At 49.1% G+C, this 22,471-nt stretch overlaps 1 protein-coding gene across 6 annotated transcripts in view; it reads right to left on the bottom strand.

Annotated features, from left to right (window-relative positions):
• Positions 1 to 22,471, bottom strand: part of TACC1 (transforming acidic coiled-coil containing protein 1) — a 90,976-nt gene that overhangs the window by 29,024 nt on the left and 39,481 nt on the right. For 2 of the 6 annotated variants that reach the window (XM_039523323.1, XM_039523321.1), the window contains exons 2-4: positions 17,245 to 17,360; positions 2,926 to 4,075; positions 1,111 to 1,146 (exon numbers count right to left, since the gene is read on the bottom strand). In XM_039523323.1, the coding sequence (XP_039379257.1) occupies positions 1,111 to 1,146; positions 2,926 to 3,773 (884 nt within the window). In that variant the 5' untranslated portion in view covers positions 3,774 to 4,075; positions 17,245 to 17,360. Of the gene's footprint in view, positions 1 to 1,110; positions 1,147 to 2,925; positions 4,076 to 17,244; positions 17,361 to 18,323; positions 18,873 to 22,471 lie in introns of those variants that run through there. The other 4 variants (XM_039523322.1, XM_039523318.1, XM_039523320.1 and 1 more) reach the window with 4 other exon arrangements.

The raw sequence follows: 22,471 nt of genomic DNA, 5'->3' as shown, positions 1-22,471 counted from the left end.
TACCGTCTCCTTGCCAATCACTGGATAAGGCCAGTAGTAGTTAATCCATAATGCTAACACTTCCCTTGCTGAAGGTTGCTATTCTTTGCAATCCATTCTGGTTTATTTTATTGTGCAGGAGATCTGCACTGAGCAAGGTAAACCCTCCCCAAGCCCTAAAGACATTACCACAGGAAGTATGAAAAAGAAACTTAGGTTTTTTGAGTCCCTGGGCTCATCACAGCCTCTGTGAAGCTATTTCAACCTGTTCTGTCCATCGTCCCATTGAGTCTCCTGCCCTTGGAGCCATTCCTTTAGTATTCGCTGCCTGCCTCACTACTTTACAAAGGCTAGTCAGGTGGGGAGACTTCCCCCCGGGGAGAGAATCATCTGAAAGACAAAAACAACCTTTGTCTCTACAGTTTATGGATCCAGGAGACGATCCCCCTAACCCAGTGGTTCTCAACCAGGGGTACGCGTACCCCTGGGGGTACATCAACTCAGCTAGATATTTCCCTAGTTTTACAACAGGCTATATAAAAAGCACCGGCAAAGTCAGTACAAACTAAAATTTCATACAGACAATGATTTGTTTATACTGCTCTGTATACTATACGCTGAAACGTAAGTACAATATTTATATTCCAATTGATCTATTTTATAATTACATGGTATAAATGAGAAAATAAGCAATATTGGGGTAATAGTGCATTGTGACACTTGTGTTTTAATGTCCGATTTTGTTTTTAAGTGAGGTGAATCTTGGGGTATGCAAAATCAGCCTCCTGAAAGGGGTACAGTTGTCTGGAAAGATTGAGAACCTCTGGTCTAACCAACACATTGATTTCATACACTTCTATGTCATCAAAACACACTGGAAGTTGACATGCCATGGGAGCAAGCACAGACACACACCTACAGTACCACCACCGTCTCCCTTTTTCATTCCTTTGCACACAGTCCATCACAGGGCTAAGCTGTCTGATGAAATAAGGTCTGAGAGAGGTGAACACGAGTCAGACAATGGAACTCAAAAGGTAGGAAGGAGCCTGCATGCCATGGAGAGAAGAGGGGTTGGAGAATGCTAATAAACACTAGAAACAAATAAAGAAAACAGAAGAGAGTACTTACAACAGAAAACAGAGAAATTTCACTTGTTCAGTAGTCCTGATGCATCAAATAATAGACAGGAAAAAGAAACAGACAGATGGAGAAAAAAAAAGCATGTGAAACGACCTGGATATTATCTCTCATTCGAATAAATGTAACGAGTTGCACAGTTCTCTTTCTTGGGGAGGGGCATGCAGATAAGAGACAGTCCAATTCAGTGTTTATTATTATTGGAGAAGAAATGAACATTCATGCAAAAATCCAAAACCCCGGGACCCAGGTGCCTGGAACAGTTTATTCTGCTCCTAAATAAAGAAGAGATGGCACCTGAAACTTTAAGTGATATTCCATTGTCTGCTAACTCTTAACCACTTCAGAGTCAAACACAGAGGAGTGCTGGGATTTAACAGATCCATATAGATTCCTTGCAAGATATTTCTGAAAGATGTCAGAGAGACCAGTTCATTCAGGTTTGCCAGGTTTTCTCCATTCTCTCTCAGTTAAAATCCATCCTCCAGGTTTCCCCCCTCATTAAAATTTCACCTAGACAACCAGTGAGCAGAATGGTGGCTTGTTTCATTTTCAATTCAAGCACAAACTGTGTGCTTCCCAAACTTCCCCATTTAACCTGTTTCCTGCCTCTCCTTTTTCTGCTGCTTCCACCTGCCCCTTTGGCCATGTGAATGTCAGTTAATAATTACAAGAAAAAGGCCCAAATATTTAGTGCGAAATGACTCTCTTATAATAATCCTTTCTGCCTTCCTGCCTGTTCACAAACTACATACTGGGGTTATATCAAAAGATTAAACTGTATTGTGATATTCTGTTTCTGGTGTTTTGTATGTTGCAACTTCAAACTCTGGGACTCAAGTCACCTGGAGACATCAATAAGGCACAGACCCTGCTTGGAAGAAACCTGAGATACAACGGGTGAAAGGCTTATGGTGACATAGGATACAATTCAGCCTGCATTCCCAGTTGGCACTGTGAAACCTCAGTACTTCCATGACCATTTTAAATAGCATGCTTTAAGAACGAAATATGTATTTAAAGAATCCCACATGTACGTGTACCAAAATAGTCCTGCAAGGGAAGGCAAACTGCACGCTGTCTGGGCAGATGTGATACAGCCGACGGAACAAATAGCCTGACTGTTTAACCTGTACTTCTCGTCATTAGCTATGAAAGAGGAGGTTCCAGGATGACCTGAAAACCATTTCAGCAATATGTGATGAAAGAAACATCCATTTGTATTGAGTGGAAGAACCACAGAGCCCGCGGCGCACCAGCAGTTGGAAAGCCCCCTCCTGCCCAACCCTCACATAAAGGATTTGTTTTGAATAAACCATTTAACAGCAGGGGATTTTAAAGTTTATACACTGGAATCTCAACTACCTGTTCTCTCTAACATGCCAGGATCTCAGGTGATTTCTTACAACCAGGTCCCACTAAGAGACACTAGGCTACTTGGCTTTTATGACTAACACATGCATTGCTGAGTGTATTTGGCTTGTTCATCCAGCCAATTCATGAAGAACCACTGGATGAGAAAAAAACAAGACGCAGCCACCTGTGTGCAAATACAACAGGGCAGGAACAAAATGTAGTGACACTGCAGAATCTGGCTGCCTGCCATAGTTGTCTCTTTCAGCTCATTCACCAGCAAGACTAGCCTGGATGAGAAAAACGTGGCAGGAAACAGGAGCATTGCTGCAATTGCTCCCAAGGCATCTGGGAAACAAACAAGCAGGCTGCCATCCCACAAAGCAAACCTCCAGCTGCCTGACCCCACAGAGAGCACAAAGAGCAGCCAACCCAGCACGCGGCATCACTCACGTTATCAAGCGCGACTTGGCCTTCTTCGGAGAGGCTTTGCCTATCGTCAGCTCCTCGCCCTGAACCTCCAGGGTCTGAGACTCCAGAATTTCATTGAGATTATTATCAGCCGTGGGGCAGGAATCAGCAGCTGTGCTGGCTAAGCTCTTGGTGGGTTTAAAAGGATCCACTGTGTCAAAGTTGTTGGGGTCAAACTGATAGGAAGCCTTTGGGAGGGGTGGGGAGTTCTGCAAGTTCGAGCTGCTGCCAAAAGGGTTGAAGTTAGGGTCGTCCCACTGACTGGGATCCACCGGGTACAAAGCTTTGGGGAGAGGCACCTCTGCTGGAGCCTTTTCCAGGCCATCAGCACTCACAGGTTTATTAGCAGCTTCTTTTTGTCGTTTAGGAGTTAGTTTGCTGGCAGGTTTCCTGCCAATTTTCTTTGGCAGGGCTTTCTTGACCTCTCCGTTCTCCACCCCATCCGTAAAATCAAATTCCAGCTTCAGAGCATGGCCCCGGGACTCCTCAGCCAACTCCACCCCGGAATCATTGGTGTCGCTGTTTGAAGCCATGAAGGTTTGCTGAGCTGCAGGAGGAGAGTTTTGTATTTTGGAACCTCCCATCACAAAGGGGTTTATTTTCTCATCATACTCAGCTGGATTGAACTGGTAAGATGCTTTGGGGACAGGGATGCCCTCCGTGGGTGCTTCCGTTTCTGGGGTCTCTCCAGCTGTTTTCTTCCTAAGGGAAGATGGTTTCACTTTCTTGAGCTTGCTCTTGCTTGGCACTGACTCCAGGGCAAAAGTTTCAGCCTTTGACTCAGCATCAGCCAACCCTTCAAGAGTGACAACCATGTCTTCTTCTGACATCACCCACTCTTGGGTAGCTGTGGGTACATTGGATGGTAAAGTCTGGTCTGGAGCCGACACTACGGAAGATGGAGAATCGGTTTCTTTTGTGAGTGCTGAAGAAATATCCAAAGGTGGCTCCGTTTCTGGTGCAACTTGTGTCACTGATGAATCTTCATCAAGTTTGCAGTCAGTTTCTGCTTTAGAATTCTTGTTGGCTTGAAGAACTGCAAGATGAGATTGCACTTCATCCTCAGAGTGCTTCTGGGGTACGTATGTCTCAGAAATTTCAGCTACCAGCTGTTCATCATCTTCACGTAATTCTAAAATAGATAAAAGCAGCTATTAAAACCATGCCTGCTCCATAGCATTCTAGCATATTCTGCACCTAGACATCAGCTGAATGAGTTACAGATTGGCGTCCCTACGATTTTCCTCTTCTCAAAGCTGCTCCAAGATTCATAGACACAAAGACTGATGTATTTATTTAGATTTATAATTTATCCCCAGCTGCAGCTACTTTCTGTAGAATTTAAAGTACACAATCCAGAATCTGAAGGTCACCATGAGAGAGAATGCCCACCCACAGACCAGAGCTACTCACCTACCAACAAACCTATAACATCCTCTCCCTATGACAGTACTACCACCCTAATGGTAGGGGGCAGGGATAGCTCAGTGGTTTGAGCATTGGCCTGCTAAACCCAGGGCTGTGAGTTCAATCCTTGAGGGGGCCACTTGGGGATCTGGGGCAAAAATTGGTCCTGCTAGTGAAGGCAGGGGGCTGGACTCAATAACCTTTCAAGGTCCCTTCCAGTTCTAGGAGATTGGTATATCTCCCCTTATTACCTAATGCCCAAGAAGAAAGATGGGCTTTGCAACTTGACCGGAAAATTAACAAATCTGAGTTGCAGGGAACCTAACCCCTAGCTAGGACTGATCAGATAGTATTTATTGTGACTCCCAAGTATAAAATCTAGGTTGCAAATGTAGAATAAAAACAACAAAATGCATTATTGTCCACTCCAATGGGAAGTAAAAACACCAAAACAGTCTAAAGCAACCGCAACTTGAGAAAACAACCTAGAAGTTCATTTGAAACAACATAATTTTACTTTATTTCACAGACAGCGGCAAAAGGGGCAGGTCTCTAGGGATAAGTGGCAATACAGATATTTTTCAACTACCTTAGTTATATTTTGTCATTGAGCTAATATGTGACAGGGAATTTTTTCAAGTCCTTCTACAAACTACCAGCTTGTGCCTTGCTGTTATTCCATGGCCATAGCTGGACACGCATGAAGTGGCTTGTTCAAAAGAACACCAGTAGGAGCAGCTATGTACTTTGCCATTTGGACACAGCCAGTTAACAATGCTGCCAGCAGCCATCTCATAAGCTCCATGCCTTTCTCCACGTCTTTACTTCCCATCCCAATGAGGGGAAGTGTCCTGTCAATGGAAGAGGAGTATGGTACGGTACTACACCGCCTTCAGCCTAAGCACCATTTCACCCAAGTCCGTGCGATTCACTTGCGTTTACACGGAGGCTGGTTACACCGCTCCAGGGTTCAATCATGTCCACTTGAAGGCCCCATTACATTGCCAAAAAGCTGTCAAGTGGCCTCAGTGTAAAGAAAAGTAGTCCCAGTGTTTAAAGGACAAATTAAGGCTGCAGCTTGGGTTGCAAGGGCAGCTGTGCAGAGCTGGACGGTGCTATGGCGATTTGACTGTGAGTGCACATGTGGGTGTCCATACTTCACTGGGGGGGGGGGTTAACTGCAGGTAGTGTATGGTACACAGTTATTTACCTTTGTACAGTTCCACTTCGAGCAGTAAATGTGTTAGGTACCCAATTCCCTACACCCCTTTGAAAGCCACAACCTAGTGTCTCTCCTCTATGGCAGCCTTTGTTGGGTGAATGCAGATTTCAGGCAAAAAAACAAAAACAATAAAACAAAACCAAAAAGCAACCAGAGGAAAGAGTGCACCCTAAAGTCAGTGTTTGCAGTGCAGTCTGTGCATGCCCAGCCCACAGAAGCACAGTGTAACGTCCGTGCTGGGTTGGTCCCACGATATTCAGCTGCGACATTCTCAGTGAGTTTCCCAGGCCTGAAGAAGAGCTCAGTGTGAGCCCGAAAGCTTGTCTCTCTCTTGCCAGCAGAGGTTGGTCCAATAAAAGATATTACCTCCCCCACCTTGCCTGAATTTCAGCATTCCTGCAGGCGAAGGTGCTGTTCACAGCAGACAGACTGAGCCTTTGAGATGATGGCCCCAACTTTAACAGCTCCCCTGGATTCCAGTCCTCTTGTCTCTACGGCCACGCTTAAAAGTATCCTGCGAACTTACAGGGAACCTCTGAACACGATGCAGCCCAAGGAAAATCCCTTTGTATGTAGGTCTCTAATCTCCAGCAGTGACCAGTGTGTAACCACTACACACGCCTTCCTGCAGGGTGAGCGGTGCTATGCAACTCCCCCGCCCACTCCAGCACACGGAAAAGGCATGATGAGGCCTGAATTTGTCACAGTGACACCAGCAAGGGGGATGCTCATTTAGGTAAGGCAGCACCCGCCCCGAGTAAGGGTGGCTGGATCAGGTGCACAGTAAACATCTAAAGGTTTCCTAAGGACTCAAATGCTGAGCCCCGCCGCGCAGGAGTTGGTTTGACAGTGGCTCTGCTCGCCTCTGACATCCCTGCGTTTGCTCTCCAGAAACTGTCTTATTAATCCTGACAAGCACAGCAACCACTTGGGGGCTCATCAGCCACCAAAGAGCCCTCCTGTTGCATAACGCTCCGAACACCAGGGTGGTGATTCTGTGCCCCTTCCGGAGCGCTGATCTAAACCAGGAAGCCAAGCCAAGCTGAACTGTCTTAACCTTTCGCTTGCTGTCGTTTATTTTATGCTCCCATTTCCCTTTGAAGGATTCTTTATCTTCCTGGTAGTCATCTTCCTGGGAATGGGCTGTGAGCTCAGAAGCACAGAGCCGTCCCCTCACAAGTCAGGTACTGGGGAAGGCGATTATCTGAAGACAGTTTTTGCAAACATTAAAATGCTGTGTGTCTGAATCAGCAAAGGAGACACATGACCAATCAGTAGGTTCTCTGATTAGTATTTTAAACATCTGCTCTAGGTATAGAAGCCCCATGCCACCGGTTCTCTTTCATTTACACAAAATGCCTGGCTCACATCCCTGAGATGTATAAATGGGAGACGCCACAGTGCAGTGAAAGCAGACAAGTGTATATGCTTGAGGGGAAAATATACAAAAGGCAGGGTCTGTTAACAGAACGGAGGGTGTGTTCAAAATGATAGATTTAGCTCACAACCAACCAACCCAGGAATATCTCTGAGTTTTTCTATAAGATTCTCTCTCCCCCCATCCCTGGAATGTTGCCTAATCTCATTCTCACGGCAGCTAGCCCCCTCTGCAGAAATCGTGTCTACGTGTTCATATCATGCTCAACACTATGCTATCTGAGAGCCTCAATCCTGGATCCTGACCCACGACTTCATCGCTGCCGGCCACAACTACTGCAGTTCCCTCCCTCCCTCCATTCGTCTTCCTAAATCCTTTACTTTTTAACCTTTTCTTCTCTTTCAAGGGATCCTCCTCTGCTCAGACACCTTGAAAACCCGACAGCCGTCAAGTGTCTAGATGCAGAAGGGATGGTACAGCTGTGAGCTGGGCTGGGAAGGGAGGGGGAAATGCCTGCAGTAATGAAAGCCCATCCTCAACTCTTCTGCATGCCTCTTGCGTTTTGCAAAGGGGCATTTGGCCAGATTTCCCAGTACTCAGCACCCATAATTGAAGCCAGAGTTTTAAGTGCTCATCTCCCATTGTAACCCCTATGGCAAACCCTCTGGATGCCGCTGAAAAATCTGTCCTTGGCTGTGGTGTGCAGAGCTTATTTGAAAATCTGTAATAGCACAGGAGACTTCAAGGCACTAGTCCTGTGAAGCCAGTACCACGGCCCATGATTCTGTCTCTGGCCAGCCAGTGTAAGCAGTACAGCAACATGTCTGAAATAATGCAAATGCTAAGACACTTTCACAAGGGGAATATGAATTATGGTAGGCGGGATAGCCCATCTGGCCTGCTAAACACCAAAGAACTCATCTTCATAAGGGCTTTATGTCTATCAAAGTGAATCTGTCACTGTTCCATGTGTTCTGGCTCCTGAGTGCACCCCATGGATCAGCAAAGGAAGGTAAACATGGAGCAGAGAAATTGCCACATTCCTGTACTAATCCAGGATGCTGAACCAAGCCTGACTCAGCTGGTGGCTTCTGATTTGCATAATTGATCTTCAATATGCTAAAAGCCTTGGAAATGAAGCATGAAGGACTGTCTGCACTCCAGGCTGGGGAGGGAATGTCCTCCGCTAGAAACTACCTTCCTGCCCTTGTGAAATATATTACTAAACACAACCACAGTGAGAGGACCTTTGCGAAGCCGTGACTGTGTAGCTCTCCAAGCCAGCACTGGGGAGGGTCTTCCTCCCACTTGTTAACAGGATAATTAACCCTAGTTAACAAAGTCCACAGTACTTTACTAGGCCTGTTCTATAGTGTTTCAGGCTACTGCTGTGGTATCTGTTCCTAAGGGAAGATCTGACCCTAAAATTAAAGGGACACAGGACAGCCACATTTTATACTCCGGGGCAGTGCATTCTCCTTGTAGCCAACGTGCTGACAGGCATAAACTTAAATCAGTCTAAATTAATCTACCTTGAGTAAATAAAAGAACAAGCTACTCCATCTCTGTGGAGGTCGCCTCTCTGACCTCTGCTGTGAACCACACCCCTGTGTGAGAGTTGCACGTGGGTTTGGGCTCTGTGTATGAACGACACTTTGCTTATCATCATTTTGAGCTTGGATGTTGAGATTGGCTGGGGCTCCCTCATGGGAAATACTGGTGAACTGACTCTTCTGGGAAGGCACTGTGATTTTGTAATTTGCTCTCTCCTGATGCCCACCAGAGCCCAGACTTGCTAACCCTGCAGGCTGTGGCAGAGCCCACCTTTCCCCCAAGTACGTGGGGAGCTGGGTTATACTGGAAACAGGAAATGTGCATTAAGGACGCTGACAGGCTTGCGGCAAATTCCAAATGGCAAGAGATGATCACCGCAAGGCACTGATCATTTGGGTGGAGGACTGTCTTAACTTGATGGGAGGGACAGCGGTCACTAAAATCTAAACTGCAGAAACAAACAAACGCAGGGCTGGGGTCAGAGCCCCCAGCACCTGTGGGGCAACGGGGGATGCAGTGCTGGGTCTGGGGAACAGCCTATGTAAGAGAGAAAAGCCAGTGGGGCAGTAAAGAACTGCCTTATCTCTTATTCAAAAACCAATCCGAAAACACTTCAACCTCCCTGGTCACTCAATTACAGACCTAAACGTTGCGAAAAACTTCAAAAACAGACTCCAACGAGAAACTGCTGAATTGAAATTAATTTGCAAACTGGACACCATTAAATTAGGCTTGAATAAAGACTAGGAGTGGATGGGTCATTACACAAAGTAAAACTATTTCCCCATGCTAATTTTTCCCCTACTGTTAACCACACCTTCTTGTCAACTGTTGGAAATGGGCCATCCTGATTATCACTACAAAAGTTTTTTTCTCCTGCTGAGAATAGCCCACCTTAATTGATTAGTCTCGTTATAGTTGGTATGGCAACACCCATTTTTTCATGTTCTCTGTGTATATATATCTTCCTACTGTATTTTCCACTGCATGCATCCGATGAAGTGGGCTGTAGCCCACAAAAGCTTATGCCCAAATAAATTTGTTAGTCTCTAAGGTGCCACAAGGACGCCTCATTCTTATCTCTGCAGTAGAAATCCCCTCTTCACATTCCCCGAATGCACATGCCACCCCGCCTCTGAGGTAATCCTGGATTCCAGCTCCGGGGTCTGGCTACCTTGTTAATACCCCGCAGGGGACAGCGGTAAGGCAGCAGACGATCCTTGTACACACAGTACACAACCCCTCAGCTGTGTGAGGCCCGGAATGGCACAGTATGGCTCTGGCCCTTCAGCACTTGCCCACTCTCCCAGCAGCTTTGACTCTCACTGCTTCTCTCCGCAGTGTGTCTGAGGGGGTGTGAGGCTCCGTGCTGATTATGTGATAGGATTATTTTACACGCCATCGGTTTTCCCACATCACGGCCAGGCTGTACACAGCCCCCTGGTGGATCCTAGGCCCACCCAAACTGCCCCACAGGGGTGCTGGCTTATCCACAAAGACCTGTAGCTGGGAGGAGGCCAGGATGGGTAACATTGCTCACCCAAACAGCACTAGGGTGACCAGACAGCAAGGGTGAAAAATGGGGGGGGGGGGCAATAGGAGCCTATATAAGAAAAAGACCCAAATATCGGGACTGTCCCTATAAAATCGGAACATCCGGTCACCCTGAACAGCACTGTGTAAGGACAGGGAGCACGGGAGTTTGAAAATGCCCCTCCTTGAGCCTAGTGGGCCCCTCTCCACAAGTGTCAAACAGCGACATTATCTCAAGCGTGAGGGCGTTTTGCTGCCAGGAGCCATCGGGAAGGCCATTCTCCATGGCGTGCACCCCTGCGCAGGATGCATACAGGCTTACTATTCAGCAGGGCGTTGGCTGCATAGTTCAAATTCCCCTGTGTAGCCAGTTCATGGCCAGAGCCCACCCTCCTCCCTCCCCAGGGCCCACCCTCTGCAGGGAATCAGTCAGAGGCTGGGGGAGAGGATTAGTCTAAAGAGTTTTGAAATGAGATGTTCCAACAACAACAAAGCCCGTTATTCGATCCAGGCACTGCTCAGTACAAGAGCCCTCTGCTAACCTCCCAGCACCAGCCAATTTCTCTATTCTGCTTCCACTGCCTTTATCTGGGTTTGGGAGGGGGAAGAGAATAAAAAACTAGTCTCTCAACCCTTCATATCCAGCTATGCAAACTGGGCCAAATCCATCCCTCTGGCTTTACTAGCCACTATGCAAATTCACTGCAGCCTAATCTGCCTACCCAGTGGACAGCCCAGCCAGAGAGCCCTCCTCCCCCAACCTGGCAGCTGCTCTTCCTCCTCCCTGCATTTCCTTTGACTCCAACGTGCTCACCCATCAGTGGCAGAAGAACGACAAGCGTTTTTCAGGAACAATGATACAGGATGCAAAATGCAAGTGACCCACAGGGCCTTCCCTGCACTCGGGAGAAGAGTCACTGCAGCAGCAGACGCACGTACCTGGCAGTCCATCTATCCCTCCAGCTAGCCTGGGAATGAGCACAGCCATCCCAATTGCTGCAGTAAATGCAAGCTATTCCTTTTGGGAATACTTTCCAGCACTGCCCGTGCTGTGTGCTGCTCTGCCCCTTACTCAGAGGCCTGTGTGTGCATTTACATTCCAAAGAGAGTCTCTCCTGCCGCACAGCCACCCCCACGCTGCTGCTGCGTGAGTCATGTTTGGAGAATGTGCGTGCAGGCTGAGCAAAGACCACCAAGCTCCCCTTCCCTCACGTGTGCATGGCAGAAGAGCCCAAGTGCGGCACACTTAGCCGATGCTCCTCAAAGCCCAGCTGCTTCACCAGCCTGACTGCGTGGTGCTGGTTTGTATTAAACTCTACCAAATGCTCTAAAGTGACTTGGAAGGAAACAATTTTACGATTGACAGGCTGCTCCCAATCCGAGCCAGGCGGCAGCGCACACTGACCCGCTGAATGCAGCCAGATCACGACTCCTTTGGGGCAACTCTTCTTACTGACTTCTTCGCTGGCTCCTTTGATCATGAAAAGGGCACCCTAACTCTTCTGTACAGCACGTCAGAGACATGGCCATGCCCCGCAGTCCCATTGTGGAAACAGACCATGCAGCCTGTGAGCCATTCTCTGTGGCTCTGGAATCCACCGCAGGCCTGGTCACTTTCACATTGTAAGGGAAGATGAATCGTTTTGTTCAGGCTTTTCACCCACTGTAGATGGTGAAGCCTCCTGCGGCTCTCAGACTCATGACTAGGGAGAAAGGCTAGTCTTGGGATTGAGGCACAGAGTTGAAATCCAGGAGATGTGGGGCTGGACTCTCCACTGCCCTGCACCTTGGAAACTGGTGGCAGAATGTGACACCGTTCCATACCCTCATTGCACTGGTGCAAATCACTGCACAAGGTGCTGGGCAGTGGCAAACTGGGTCGCTGAGGTTTATCTCCAGCTCTGCCACTGACTTCCTCTGTGACCTCTGGCAATTCACTTCCACTCTCGGAGCCTCAGATTCACCATCTGCAAAATGCAGCCCCTGATACTCCCCTATCTCACGGGCATAAGGGCTGGAACAGTTTGTACTGTGGGGATGCTGAGAGCCATTGAACCAAACTGTAAACTCTGTGTGTGATGGAAACCACTTCAAGCTGGGGTGTGCTGCCGCACCCCCAGCACCCCTACTTCCAGCACCTATGCTCACTGGGGCAGTGAGGCTTAATGCGTTGGGATTTGGCAAAGCACTTTGAGGACCCCCTGATGGAAGGGGATATAGAACCATAAAGCAGGGTTCCCCACCTTTTTGATACCAGGGAGCCGCTGGCTGCCTTCCTAAATGGTGTCAGAGAGACTGGTGCCAGTCCATGGACCAGTTGTTGGGAGACGCTGATGGAAAGGATCGGCTGTGGGAGTGATGAATGCTGTGCACATGCCTAGCAAGGCCGCAGCGCTGGTCCTGTCAGGGTAATTGGTTTGCAGGATGGAATTGGTGAGCAGGTTCCCTATTTTATACTCACTTGAACAGAACGTACGTAGAGGGCACTGCAGTGGTGGCCACCTTATACACACGTACAATAACAACAGTACTCGCTAGTCTAGGGAATGAAATGCAACTACTGACTAACCCAAGCACAGCCCAAACGTCCCATCCTCTGCCATTTCCAAATGAGTCAATAAAAACTGGCAGCAGCAACACGCTGCAAAGACCTTGTTCCCTTTTTATTCTACACATTCCAGCCAAATGAACCAGCAATGATTCCCCACAGCCCTGCATGCCAAGTGCCTAGGAGAATAACCCTTTACTATCTATAGCCTTTCCATTTGACTCATTCTTTGTGTGTTCCATGTGTTACACATGTCCCTCTTCTTTGGCAGGGCTTAGACACCGAGCAAGCCCAGGATATTTGGACTGCAGACTCAGCTCATATTTTTAAAGCTAGACTTTTCTCTGCTGGTTTTTCACTGTTGTTTAACAGACACTGGTCTGTTTTAAGTCTATTTTGCTGTTAAGCATTAGGATACTTGTGAATGGTGCTTTACAAACCAACCAGTGATAATGCTGTTAATATACAGTATAACATGAGCCTGAATCACGGGTAAGAGAAGTAAACGCTGGTGAGAGCTGCTACAATCCAGGATCTGTTTTTAGTCCTTCTGCTTAATTCCTTGTGAAAACTAACTCTGTAGGAGAGGAGGAGGAGGTGTCTTTAGAGAGAGTAGGGCAGAATTAGGGTCTCTATAGTCCTGGATGATAAAGAAAAAGAGTTAAGAAGATTTTGTGTGGAAAGAGAGAATGAGCCAGTGGCCTGGCCTGAAAGATGAGTGGGACATTCTGTATCTCTGACTCTGACAATGTATCTATCTCTAGTTCGACTGTCTGAGCAACAGGCCTCCCCCATTCAGTGCTTTTGTCCTTACAGGTTTCGTAACCTAATTTTGTTTCCACATACTGATGATATCACAATTTTACATGGATAAATGAATTTCTAGTCCCACTAACCCATCTGAGCACTGGGAACGGCAGTGCCATGTCTGTGCATGAAGCTTCTCCGGACAGCAGCCATTTCCCAAACACTCTGGGCACTCTGATCTCGCTGTCCCCGATACCTCTGTTGTTTAAACACTGATAAGCAGTCATTAAACTGGATTGACTCCTGATTATTGTATCAATGACAGCTACCGCAGCTCTTGAGCACCAGGCAGCTCGCCTGCCGACTGTGCTAAGTACACTGCCCTTCCAGCCTCCCGGGCAACCAAGATGCATTGTTATGAGGAGGGTTTAATGTATGCATTAGCCAAGGTCCAGTAGCCTTATATCCCAAGAAGCCTTCCGAGCATAGTATATGCATCATGAGTGGCCTCACTCCATCGTTTCAAGAGCCGGGTACGTCACAGAAACTTTGCTGGTGGGCAATGGATGAAGCCTCCTAACAGACTGTTTTTCTTATCCGGAGAGAGATGGTGACGGCTACCACTGCCGGGAACTACCGGAGGCCTGTGCCTGCCTCACTCCAAGAAAAGCCAAAGGTTACTCCGTTTGTAGGCTGATGTTCTGGGGCGCAGAGGGTGGGATTTCTCAGGAGATTTTCCTTTTCTTTTGGCCAAGAGCTCCAGAGACCAAAGTCCATGTGGCTGGAGTTGGGTTTGTGTATTCTGGTAAGGTTCGTGTTTTCTAATGGATCTATTTCATCTAGAGCCTGATGCAGACATAGCTGGCAGCAGCTGAACCCAACAGAGATTACATTTGTCCTAAATCGGTTCCCCAGCATCCTGCCCTGGGTATATGGTCTACCGGAAAGGGTCAAGCTCGCCAGGAGCCATCTGTACAAGGTGACCTTCCAACAAGACCTCAGTCTATGTGCCACTCATGCAATTTGCTGCGCAACACCCATGAGGAGCTGGCTCTAGCAGCCAGTGGCAAACCCCTCCTGTTTACCAGCAACAGCACCGGTATGTAGCTCGCCCCTGACATTCAGCTGTCAGTGAATGAGAACATAAATACAACACTTCCTAGAGAGTGCAACTGGTTACCCTCCCTTCTCAGCAGCCCCAGCCCCATGCCCTGCAGTACAGTCCAGGAACACTGCAGCCTTTGTCCAGGATACCATGAGGAGCCAGTTCATTTGTGCACTGAATTTTGGCCCGGGCAGTAGTTTTTAGGAATAGTTCTTCCCAGGAAAATCAGTTGCAAAATGCAGTTCTCCGAGACATTTAAAATGTTTAAGTGCCTCCCTGAGGCCTTGTGCAATGTGCTTCCTTGAGCCAGAGTCTTTGTAGAGATGATCAGAAACCTTGCCAAGAAAATCTCCTGAGAAATCCCACCCTCTGCCCCCCAGAACATCAGCCTACAAATGGAGTAACCTTTGGCTTTTCTAAAAAGCAAAGAATTGCGCTGCTAGCTCTTGGCAGTCAGCGTGCGCGAACCTCTCCACTCAGGCAAACAAACAGCACCTGCTGCCAGTCTAGCTGGACTAGCACTAGGGTCTCTGCCCCAGCAACAGCAGGGGACCAGGGTCACTAATGATGGATGGTCCCTGTACTGGAAAGGCCTGGCAGCAGATCCCAGCGCTGACTGCATTCACGTGGCACTGGGGTCCGATGGTGGGCCGGAGTACAGGGAACATCACAGTAAGGAGCAGCTCCAACTCTTGAGCTCCACAGAGTCACAACCTAGAATGTTTCCCCGAGTCACAGCGCCCCACTGGCTGAAACAACCACCTAATGGAGCAGAGGTAACCAGCTGCAGCTCCAGGGAGGTGAATTACAAACCCAGCATAATCAGACTGAGCAATCAGCAAATGCCTGTGAGCTAAACACCAGGGCAATAAGTCCCTGTTGAGTGAGGGAGGGCAGAGACTAGATCAGGTCACCAAGCCAGCACTGCGTACCCAGTGAGAGTGGCTAGTCCCAATGTACTCCATGTCCCCGGCTACCCTCTCACCCAGAGACACTGCACTGGGCCGTTCCTACCCTCCTACATATGGCTTTGGAGGTCTACAAGTCACCATGCTCTGACGTGATTCAATCACCTGCCCAGCAGATTGGATGGGTGAGTGGGGAAGGTCCCACTGAATCCTTTTCACGGATAGCCTTTCACATGGTTTACAAAGCCACCACATTGCAACAAGAAGCAGATGCAGACATGGGATTTGACAACAGCACCAAGTCTCACAGGGGCATTAACCCTGATTTCCACTTAGAAATTCGATCTGGGAGTGTGAAGGGCTAACAGGGCTGGCTAGCACCCAGCGTAGTTCAGGGTGGCAGCATGTGGGAGAGAGCAGATGACTGGAATGAGATACAATGCTATCATAACTGCATCATGGGATCCTGGTTGATAGCAGCCATAGAGACACGAGAACCTGATTGGGCAATGAAGCCCTTGGTTCTCTGCAGCTCTCACTGGCTGTTTTTTAAACAATGAGGATCCGAGATTTTAACTTTCTAAAATTTTAACAGTAACTATACTGGGAAGAACTATAACTATTAAAAACCATTAGTGCATGAGAAGTATGCACATTCCAACCCCTTTTAGGGCCAGCATTTGAACAGAGGTAAATTCAGATACGATTCCTGGCATTCAGAACTAACATGGCTGTTACTCTTTTGCAGTATATTCAACCTACAGTTTCCTGTCAGAGCAGTGGACTCTGACTATTTCTGCACACAGTTTATATGCAATACCATCCGCACAGCATGAGATTCCTTGTACAGCTCTGCCAAAGCCCTTCAATGGTGGCCGGTTGGAGCCCCTTCTATTTCAGTGTTAATTCCCCACACTCCACCCCCAGCTCTGCCAATACACCTCAGCTGTCACCTGTTAGTCTAGATCTGGGCTTACAATGCACAGGCTATCATGTCAGATTGTCCAGCTGTGCTTCTGTTACCTGGACAAATGCCCAGGAACAACTAAAGTGAGACACCCAAATCCACTTAATTTGTGACTCAATCAGTCCCGAGTATCCAGAAGTCAACTTCTGTTATTTCTGCACCGTGCCACTGAGATATAAAATCCCCTGTCCCCATGCAACAAAATCTCAGCTGCAGACAGTATTGAGGAAGGGTTGAGGGATGAAACTTCACATCAGCTACTGTGAAAGGGGGCAGAGTTGTGCCATCGCAAATGGCCTGGCCACTGTAGGGCACCCATCAATCAGCTGACTATCAAGAGACTCCCCGAGCCAACCAGAGACATATTTACCCAGGCAGGGTTTTCAGGAAGATGTTAGGGAGGGCCCTTTGAAAAAGAAGAGTCTGCAAATACCCTTTGTGCCCTTCCATTCGACTGAGCAGCTTCTGGCTGCATGCTGTGCTCTCTATTGTGCCATGGGAAAAAGCCTCAGCCCCTCGGGGTAACTCACAAAACCGGATCTATAGACATCTTCGCTGTATTGCCACATTCCTGCTTGCTCTTTATCTCTGCTCTGGGGTAGCGGGTGGGTGTGACCAACTATTGCAAAACAGCCTGATTATAACTGCACACCACGAGGGCGAGCTGGGAAATCGATCTGACTCTGTCACATGTCAGTGCAACCCTTGGTCCCTCAAAACTGTTCAATAAATCAACATTTCACTCAACTTAAAATGGCCCTTTGCAGCAGGTGCATAGCCCAGAGCATCTGCATTTAAACTATCCAGCCCAGGAACTGCAAACACCTTGCAAGCATTATTCAAAAGAACAACTTCCCCTCCCCAGCCCCAACCCCTTTTCTGCATCCAAAGCAGAATAAAATGAGACCAGAAGATTCATGGCATCTCTTTACCTTGGGTCCTGGCCTCGGCCACATCCAATCCCAGCGATGGGTCACAGATCTCCTTTACAGGTGACCGGACTGGGGTTTCTGCTTCAGGGGTCTCAAAATTGCCTTCAGAATCCGAGCTACCAAGGAGGGGAAAAGAATGAAGAATTACCACTTTCAAGGCTAGCTCTGAAATGCTTCACATACATTCCCTAAATATCCAACCAGACTGGATTCCAGCTCCCAGGCCAACCAGCAAATCAACCGATCTGCAGATGACATCCCATGGCTGGAGTGATTCATTCCCAACACACCACGCTAACGAATGGAAAAGGTAGAGGAGGTGAAACCATGTTACAGTCAATTCCCCTTGAAACTTCCCTTCCAGCCTCCCTCCCCCAGATGCCCATCTATCAGAGATTAGTCACATAGCACCAGTACACTTTGGTACCTTTCACACAGATTGTTTTTATGTGAAAACACACACTGGCTATCTCAGCATGGGTCAGTGACCCCTGGGACATGGCATCTCCGACTGGAGCCCCTTCCTCTAAAGCTCCAGCTGCTCTGGATATTGGGAAATTCAGAAAACAAGCCTTTCCCTGCGTGTTTCATGTCTGCTAGCATTTGCACTGAGACCAGAGAGCACCATGTCAGAGCAGCTGCTGGGGCCTGCTGGACTGCTCTGCCACAACTCCCTTGCCCTATGATTGCTGCATCTTCGTGGGACTACGGGTGCCTAAAATCCACGAAGCTGAACATTTCTGAAAAGGAGCGCAGGTCCCAGGGTGCTGGGAATTAATAACGCTAACGCTACACACTGTCTAGGGAGCCGAAGGGAAGGACAGACTTAGCAAAGGCAGATGCAAATGATGAACATTCAATGCACTGAATAGCCAACAAGCTCTTAAGGGAGAACTGACAAGCAGGGCAGATGCAGTACATGGGACTTCACCGAGCCACAGCAGAGCATTTTGTCCCTGGAAGGATGCATCGTGCTATCAATGCCATTACACGTGCAAGTCAGCGGGGACTGGAGATTAATGGGACTGTGACAAGTTCAAAGGCTGAGTCCTAGCAACGCAGGGATGCTGCATACTTGCCTGAAACTCAATGATTTGGTCTCTGCCTGCGAGTCGTCCTCCTCTATCTCTCGCTCTACCCCACCATCCTCACCGTCTCCAGCATCCCCCCCTCGCACAGCAGACCACGTCCACTTGGCCCACTGGACTGGGGAGAGGATCTGCCAGGGGCTAAACGCCATGAGAGCAGCTTTCCCAGCTCCGGCTGCCAGGGGATTCTTTTCAAAATGGAGGGAAACGGTGACAAACGCCTGTAAATATTTCTAGCTGAGGCACGGATGTGGTTAAAAGTGAACCATCGGATCCCCGCTCTCGGCAGCTTCCTCTGGGGCAGGCTGCCTGCAGAGCTGCGGAGACTCTTCCAGATGCTGCACGCCCCTGTCGCCGAAACTTAAACAGCGGCACTGACTTGCACTTCCAAAGAATGGCAACAGAAAGGAGCAATTTGTCCCAGATTTCCAAGGCGCTGCACAAACCCTTGTCAGCAGAACCTGCTCCACCACCTCAGCCGTCTTCGCTTCATCTGAGCCCCCTGACTGCTAGAATCAGCTGGCTGCCAGATAACAGACTGTATATTCTCCAAAGAGCCTCCCCCTCGGACTGTACTACTCTCACTGGCAGGGAGGACGCCTGGCTCTGCGCCTCCCATCCTTGTCGCACGGGAAGCTTATTTCCCCTGCTGCTTGGAGACTGGTTGTGACCGATTTGCGGGGTGAAGTGAGCAGACTTCAGGCTTGCTAAGTTAAAAACACCAAGGGGAGAGGAGAATTCAAAGTAACTCCCCCCTATCCATGCCATAGCAACAGAGCATCCACTCTGGGAGTGAGTAATTGCTGCCTTTGATTCAGTCACTATTTATCCTCCCTCCCGCTCGCTATAGAACAGATCTCCTTAGGACCCCAGCTCTTCCAGGTAAATTATAGCTGCACACAGAGACCCCCTCCCGCCAGTGCACTTTGAGGAATCTCAGCCTCCTCTCACAGTGGCTCTATTTATCTCGGTACCCAGGGGGTCGGACACAAAGATGCTGCACCCGATGCAGCTGCCTTGTATTTTTTCATGCTGTTGTTGAGATGAACTTTCATTCCTGCCCCCCCCCCCCGCCCCGCCCCGCTTTCCCTTCTGCTTTCGCTGGGGTTTCTCTCGCCTTCTTGTCGAGCGGGCGTTTCTGAAGTGAGCTGGCTGACTGGTTAAACATCAGCTCCTCTGCATTTCTGACGGGTGTGGGGGAGCAGCTGGGCTTCCTGGTTCTCTTTTCACCATGCGGCATGTTTGCTGCTTAGGGGCTGCTGCTCAGAGCAGTTCACACGGGCACTGCCCGCGGGAGGACCGCTACCGTCCCGCAGAGATAGGGTAATGCCAACCACAAGCATGTGACTGCTTCTGAATGTCTTCCGCATGCCACTCCTAGAGCCTGGCTGAACACCAGGGACCCAATTCCCCCTGGCCTCCACCACGCGTGGGGTGTAAAATGCGACCGTTCCGCTCTGATAGCATTTGACACCCATGTTGCAATGGTGTAGACTGAGTGCACAAAGGCAGAGGAGGATTGGTCCCAAGGAGCGGGACTCTCCTCTCACTTGCACCACTCTAACTCCACTGAAGTATGCCTCATTTACACCAGCCTGGGTCAGGGGACTCAGCCCTGGGCAGTATCTGTATCTTGCCACGATGCAGCAGGAGGGACTCGATGAGCCAAGAGAGCCCTGCCACTAACTGCCAACACAGCAAACACGGTGCACTCGTGGGCAAGGGAGTTTCCTCCTCTACCCAGACCCACAGACGTTGTGGACAAACAGCACACCTGGCTTTCAGGAGGCCACTCTCCCAGACAGGAGTCCCCATACCCCACCTTCTGCAGGACATGAGGTTTCCGATCCCAGAGGCAGCACAGACCTGGTACAGCCACTGTGGCTGCATGTTCTGCTCCAAAAACCTCCCTGTTTTTTTGAGACCCGATTGGCATTTTAACCACCTCTGGGCAGCATAACAACTAGAGATCCTCAGTGAGTGTGGGTCCTCAGCCCTGCATCTCTCCGACATGCCAAAGAAAACCTGGTTCTGCTGCACAGGAGTGTTAGAGTGGCCCACTTAAAAGAGGTGAAGATGTCTTTGATATCTAAAGAGCAGAATTAATCCCCCCGCCCTCTTGCCAGCCCCCAGACAGATACTGTCTCCCCCCCGTGCATGCCTAGTCATTGGGAATGGTAGTAGAGGCGAGGTCAGCCTGGCAGCCGTCTCTGGGCTTGCAAGCTTACATGGGGTGCTGACCCTCAGCCATATGCCTGAGCACAGCCCCAGGCCTGCACTTGGTGGCCAAACAAAGAGAAAAGGGTATATTGGCCACGGGCTATTTCTAGGGTTCTGTGTTGTGCCCATACAGAGGGAACAGCCTCGTGGTCTTACTATCCAAACCACAAGCATGCACTGTACCACCTCTTCAGAAAGCAGACACTCCTCTTCAGAAAGTCCAAACTCCACCTGAAAGGTCACCAGCACGTGGGTAGAGCAGGGAGCTGGGCCGTGGTATCTGAACAGTAACTGGGGCAAAGCCCTGCCCTAGACACTTTCCCAGGAAATTCTGGCTCCATTAGCTTGGGTTGATATTTGGGGCTTTTAAAACCTCCCTGGAGGAGCCTTCCCAGGGCAAACCATTTATTTATTAAAAAAAGGTGTTTTCTTTCTCAGCCTTGCCTTGGGATGTGACCAAATTCCCTGCAAAAATAAGCTCAGCCAGTAAACACTAGTCAGGTGATAACTCTCCATAAACAAATGCCTCTGGAGCAATCCCTTGGGAATCTTTCCATAAAGTGGGATCAGGCTCTAAGAGTCATCAGAGGGTAGACAGACTGTCTTGAGTTCATTACTTCCCACACATCAGCGAGAGGTGGACCAGGTTCCTGACACCTCCCAGATTCACAAAATGCCAGGGTGGAATGTACAGAAATTTGACAGCAGGTTTGTTACAAACGCTGGCATCATCAGCTTTGAGTCAATTGCTGCTAGGACAATCTCAGTCTTCCAGAGCAGAATGTTTGCAGATGAAGATCCAAGCTGCGGAGTGAAATCTTTGCATTACCTTGGAGGAAAAAGGTTTGTGTTTCAGAGTTGACTCATCCACCTTCTTCCGCTGCCACTTCCAGAAACATTCCGGGCAAAGGGGTGACAATTGGAACAAAAGCTGTGAAACTCAGCTCAGTGTAATGCACAGAAGTAATACTGGCCTTGAACAATTCTACGCAGTCTGCATGTGACAGGCCAGGATCACAGATAGCATGCAACTATTCTGTAAATGTGCAGCTAATTGCAATAGTGTGGAATGCTTTCACAGGAGCATAGGAATGCCAGATACCAGAGCATAGGCGATACCAGATCAGACCAGTGGTCTGTCTAGTCTAGTGACTGTCTCTAACATTGGCCAGCATCAGATGTTCAAAGGAAGGTGCTGGAATCCCCATTGTGCAGAACTGTCAAATAACGTCCCCGATGCGGCCCCATTGTGCTAGGCACTCTGTGAACATAGAGTAAAACACTGTCCCTCCCCTGAAGAGTTTACCCTAAATATACAAGACAGGCAAAGGATGGGCGGCGGGGCACAGCTGAAGGAACTTGTTCAAGGTTATGCAGCAGGGCCAGAAATAGAACCAGGTCTTCTGACTCCCAGTCCAGTGGCCTGTCCACTGGGCCACACTGCCTCCCATGGGACACTTGAGCCCTACGAAATTCACCCTCCCAACACTCCTGTGATGTAGGACCGTGTAATTATCCTCTCTTCACAGAGAGGAAACTGATGCTCCAGCGGCACATGGGTTGGTGTCAGGGCTGGCTCCAGGCCCTAGCACGCCAAGCGCGTGCTTGGGGCGGCATGCCGTGGGGGGTGCTCCGCCGGTCGCCGGGAGGGCAGCAGACGGCTCCGGTGGACCTCCCGCAGGCGTGCCTGCGGATGCTCCACTGGAGCCGCGGGACCAGCGGACCCTCCGCAGGCACGTCTGAAGGAGGTCCACTGGAGCCGCGGGACCGGCGACCGCCAGAGCGCCCCCTGCTGCGTGCCGCCGTGCTTGGGGCGGCGAAATTGCTAGAGCCGCCCCTGGGTGGTGTGTAGTGTACAGGCACTACCCGTACCGCTACAGGCCACAGTAGGACATTACACGGCTAATAATTGCAGGGTA

The sequence above is a fragment of the Mauremys reevesii genome, linkage group 2 (genome assembly GCF_016161935.1).
Source record: "Mauremys reevesii isolate NIE-2019 linkage group 2, ASM1616193v1, whole genome shotgun sequence".
In the NCBI taxonomy this organism is placed as follows: Eukaryota; Metazoa; Chordata; order Testudines; family Geoemydidae; genus Mauremys; species Mauremys reevesii.
This window is presented reverse-complemented; position numbering and strand designations above follow the sequence as displayed.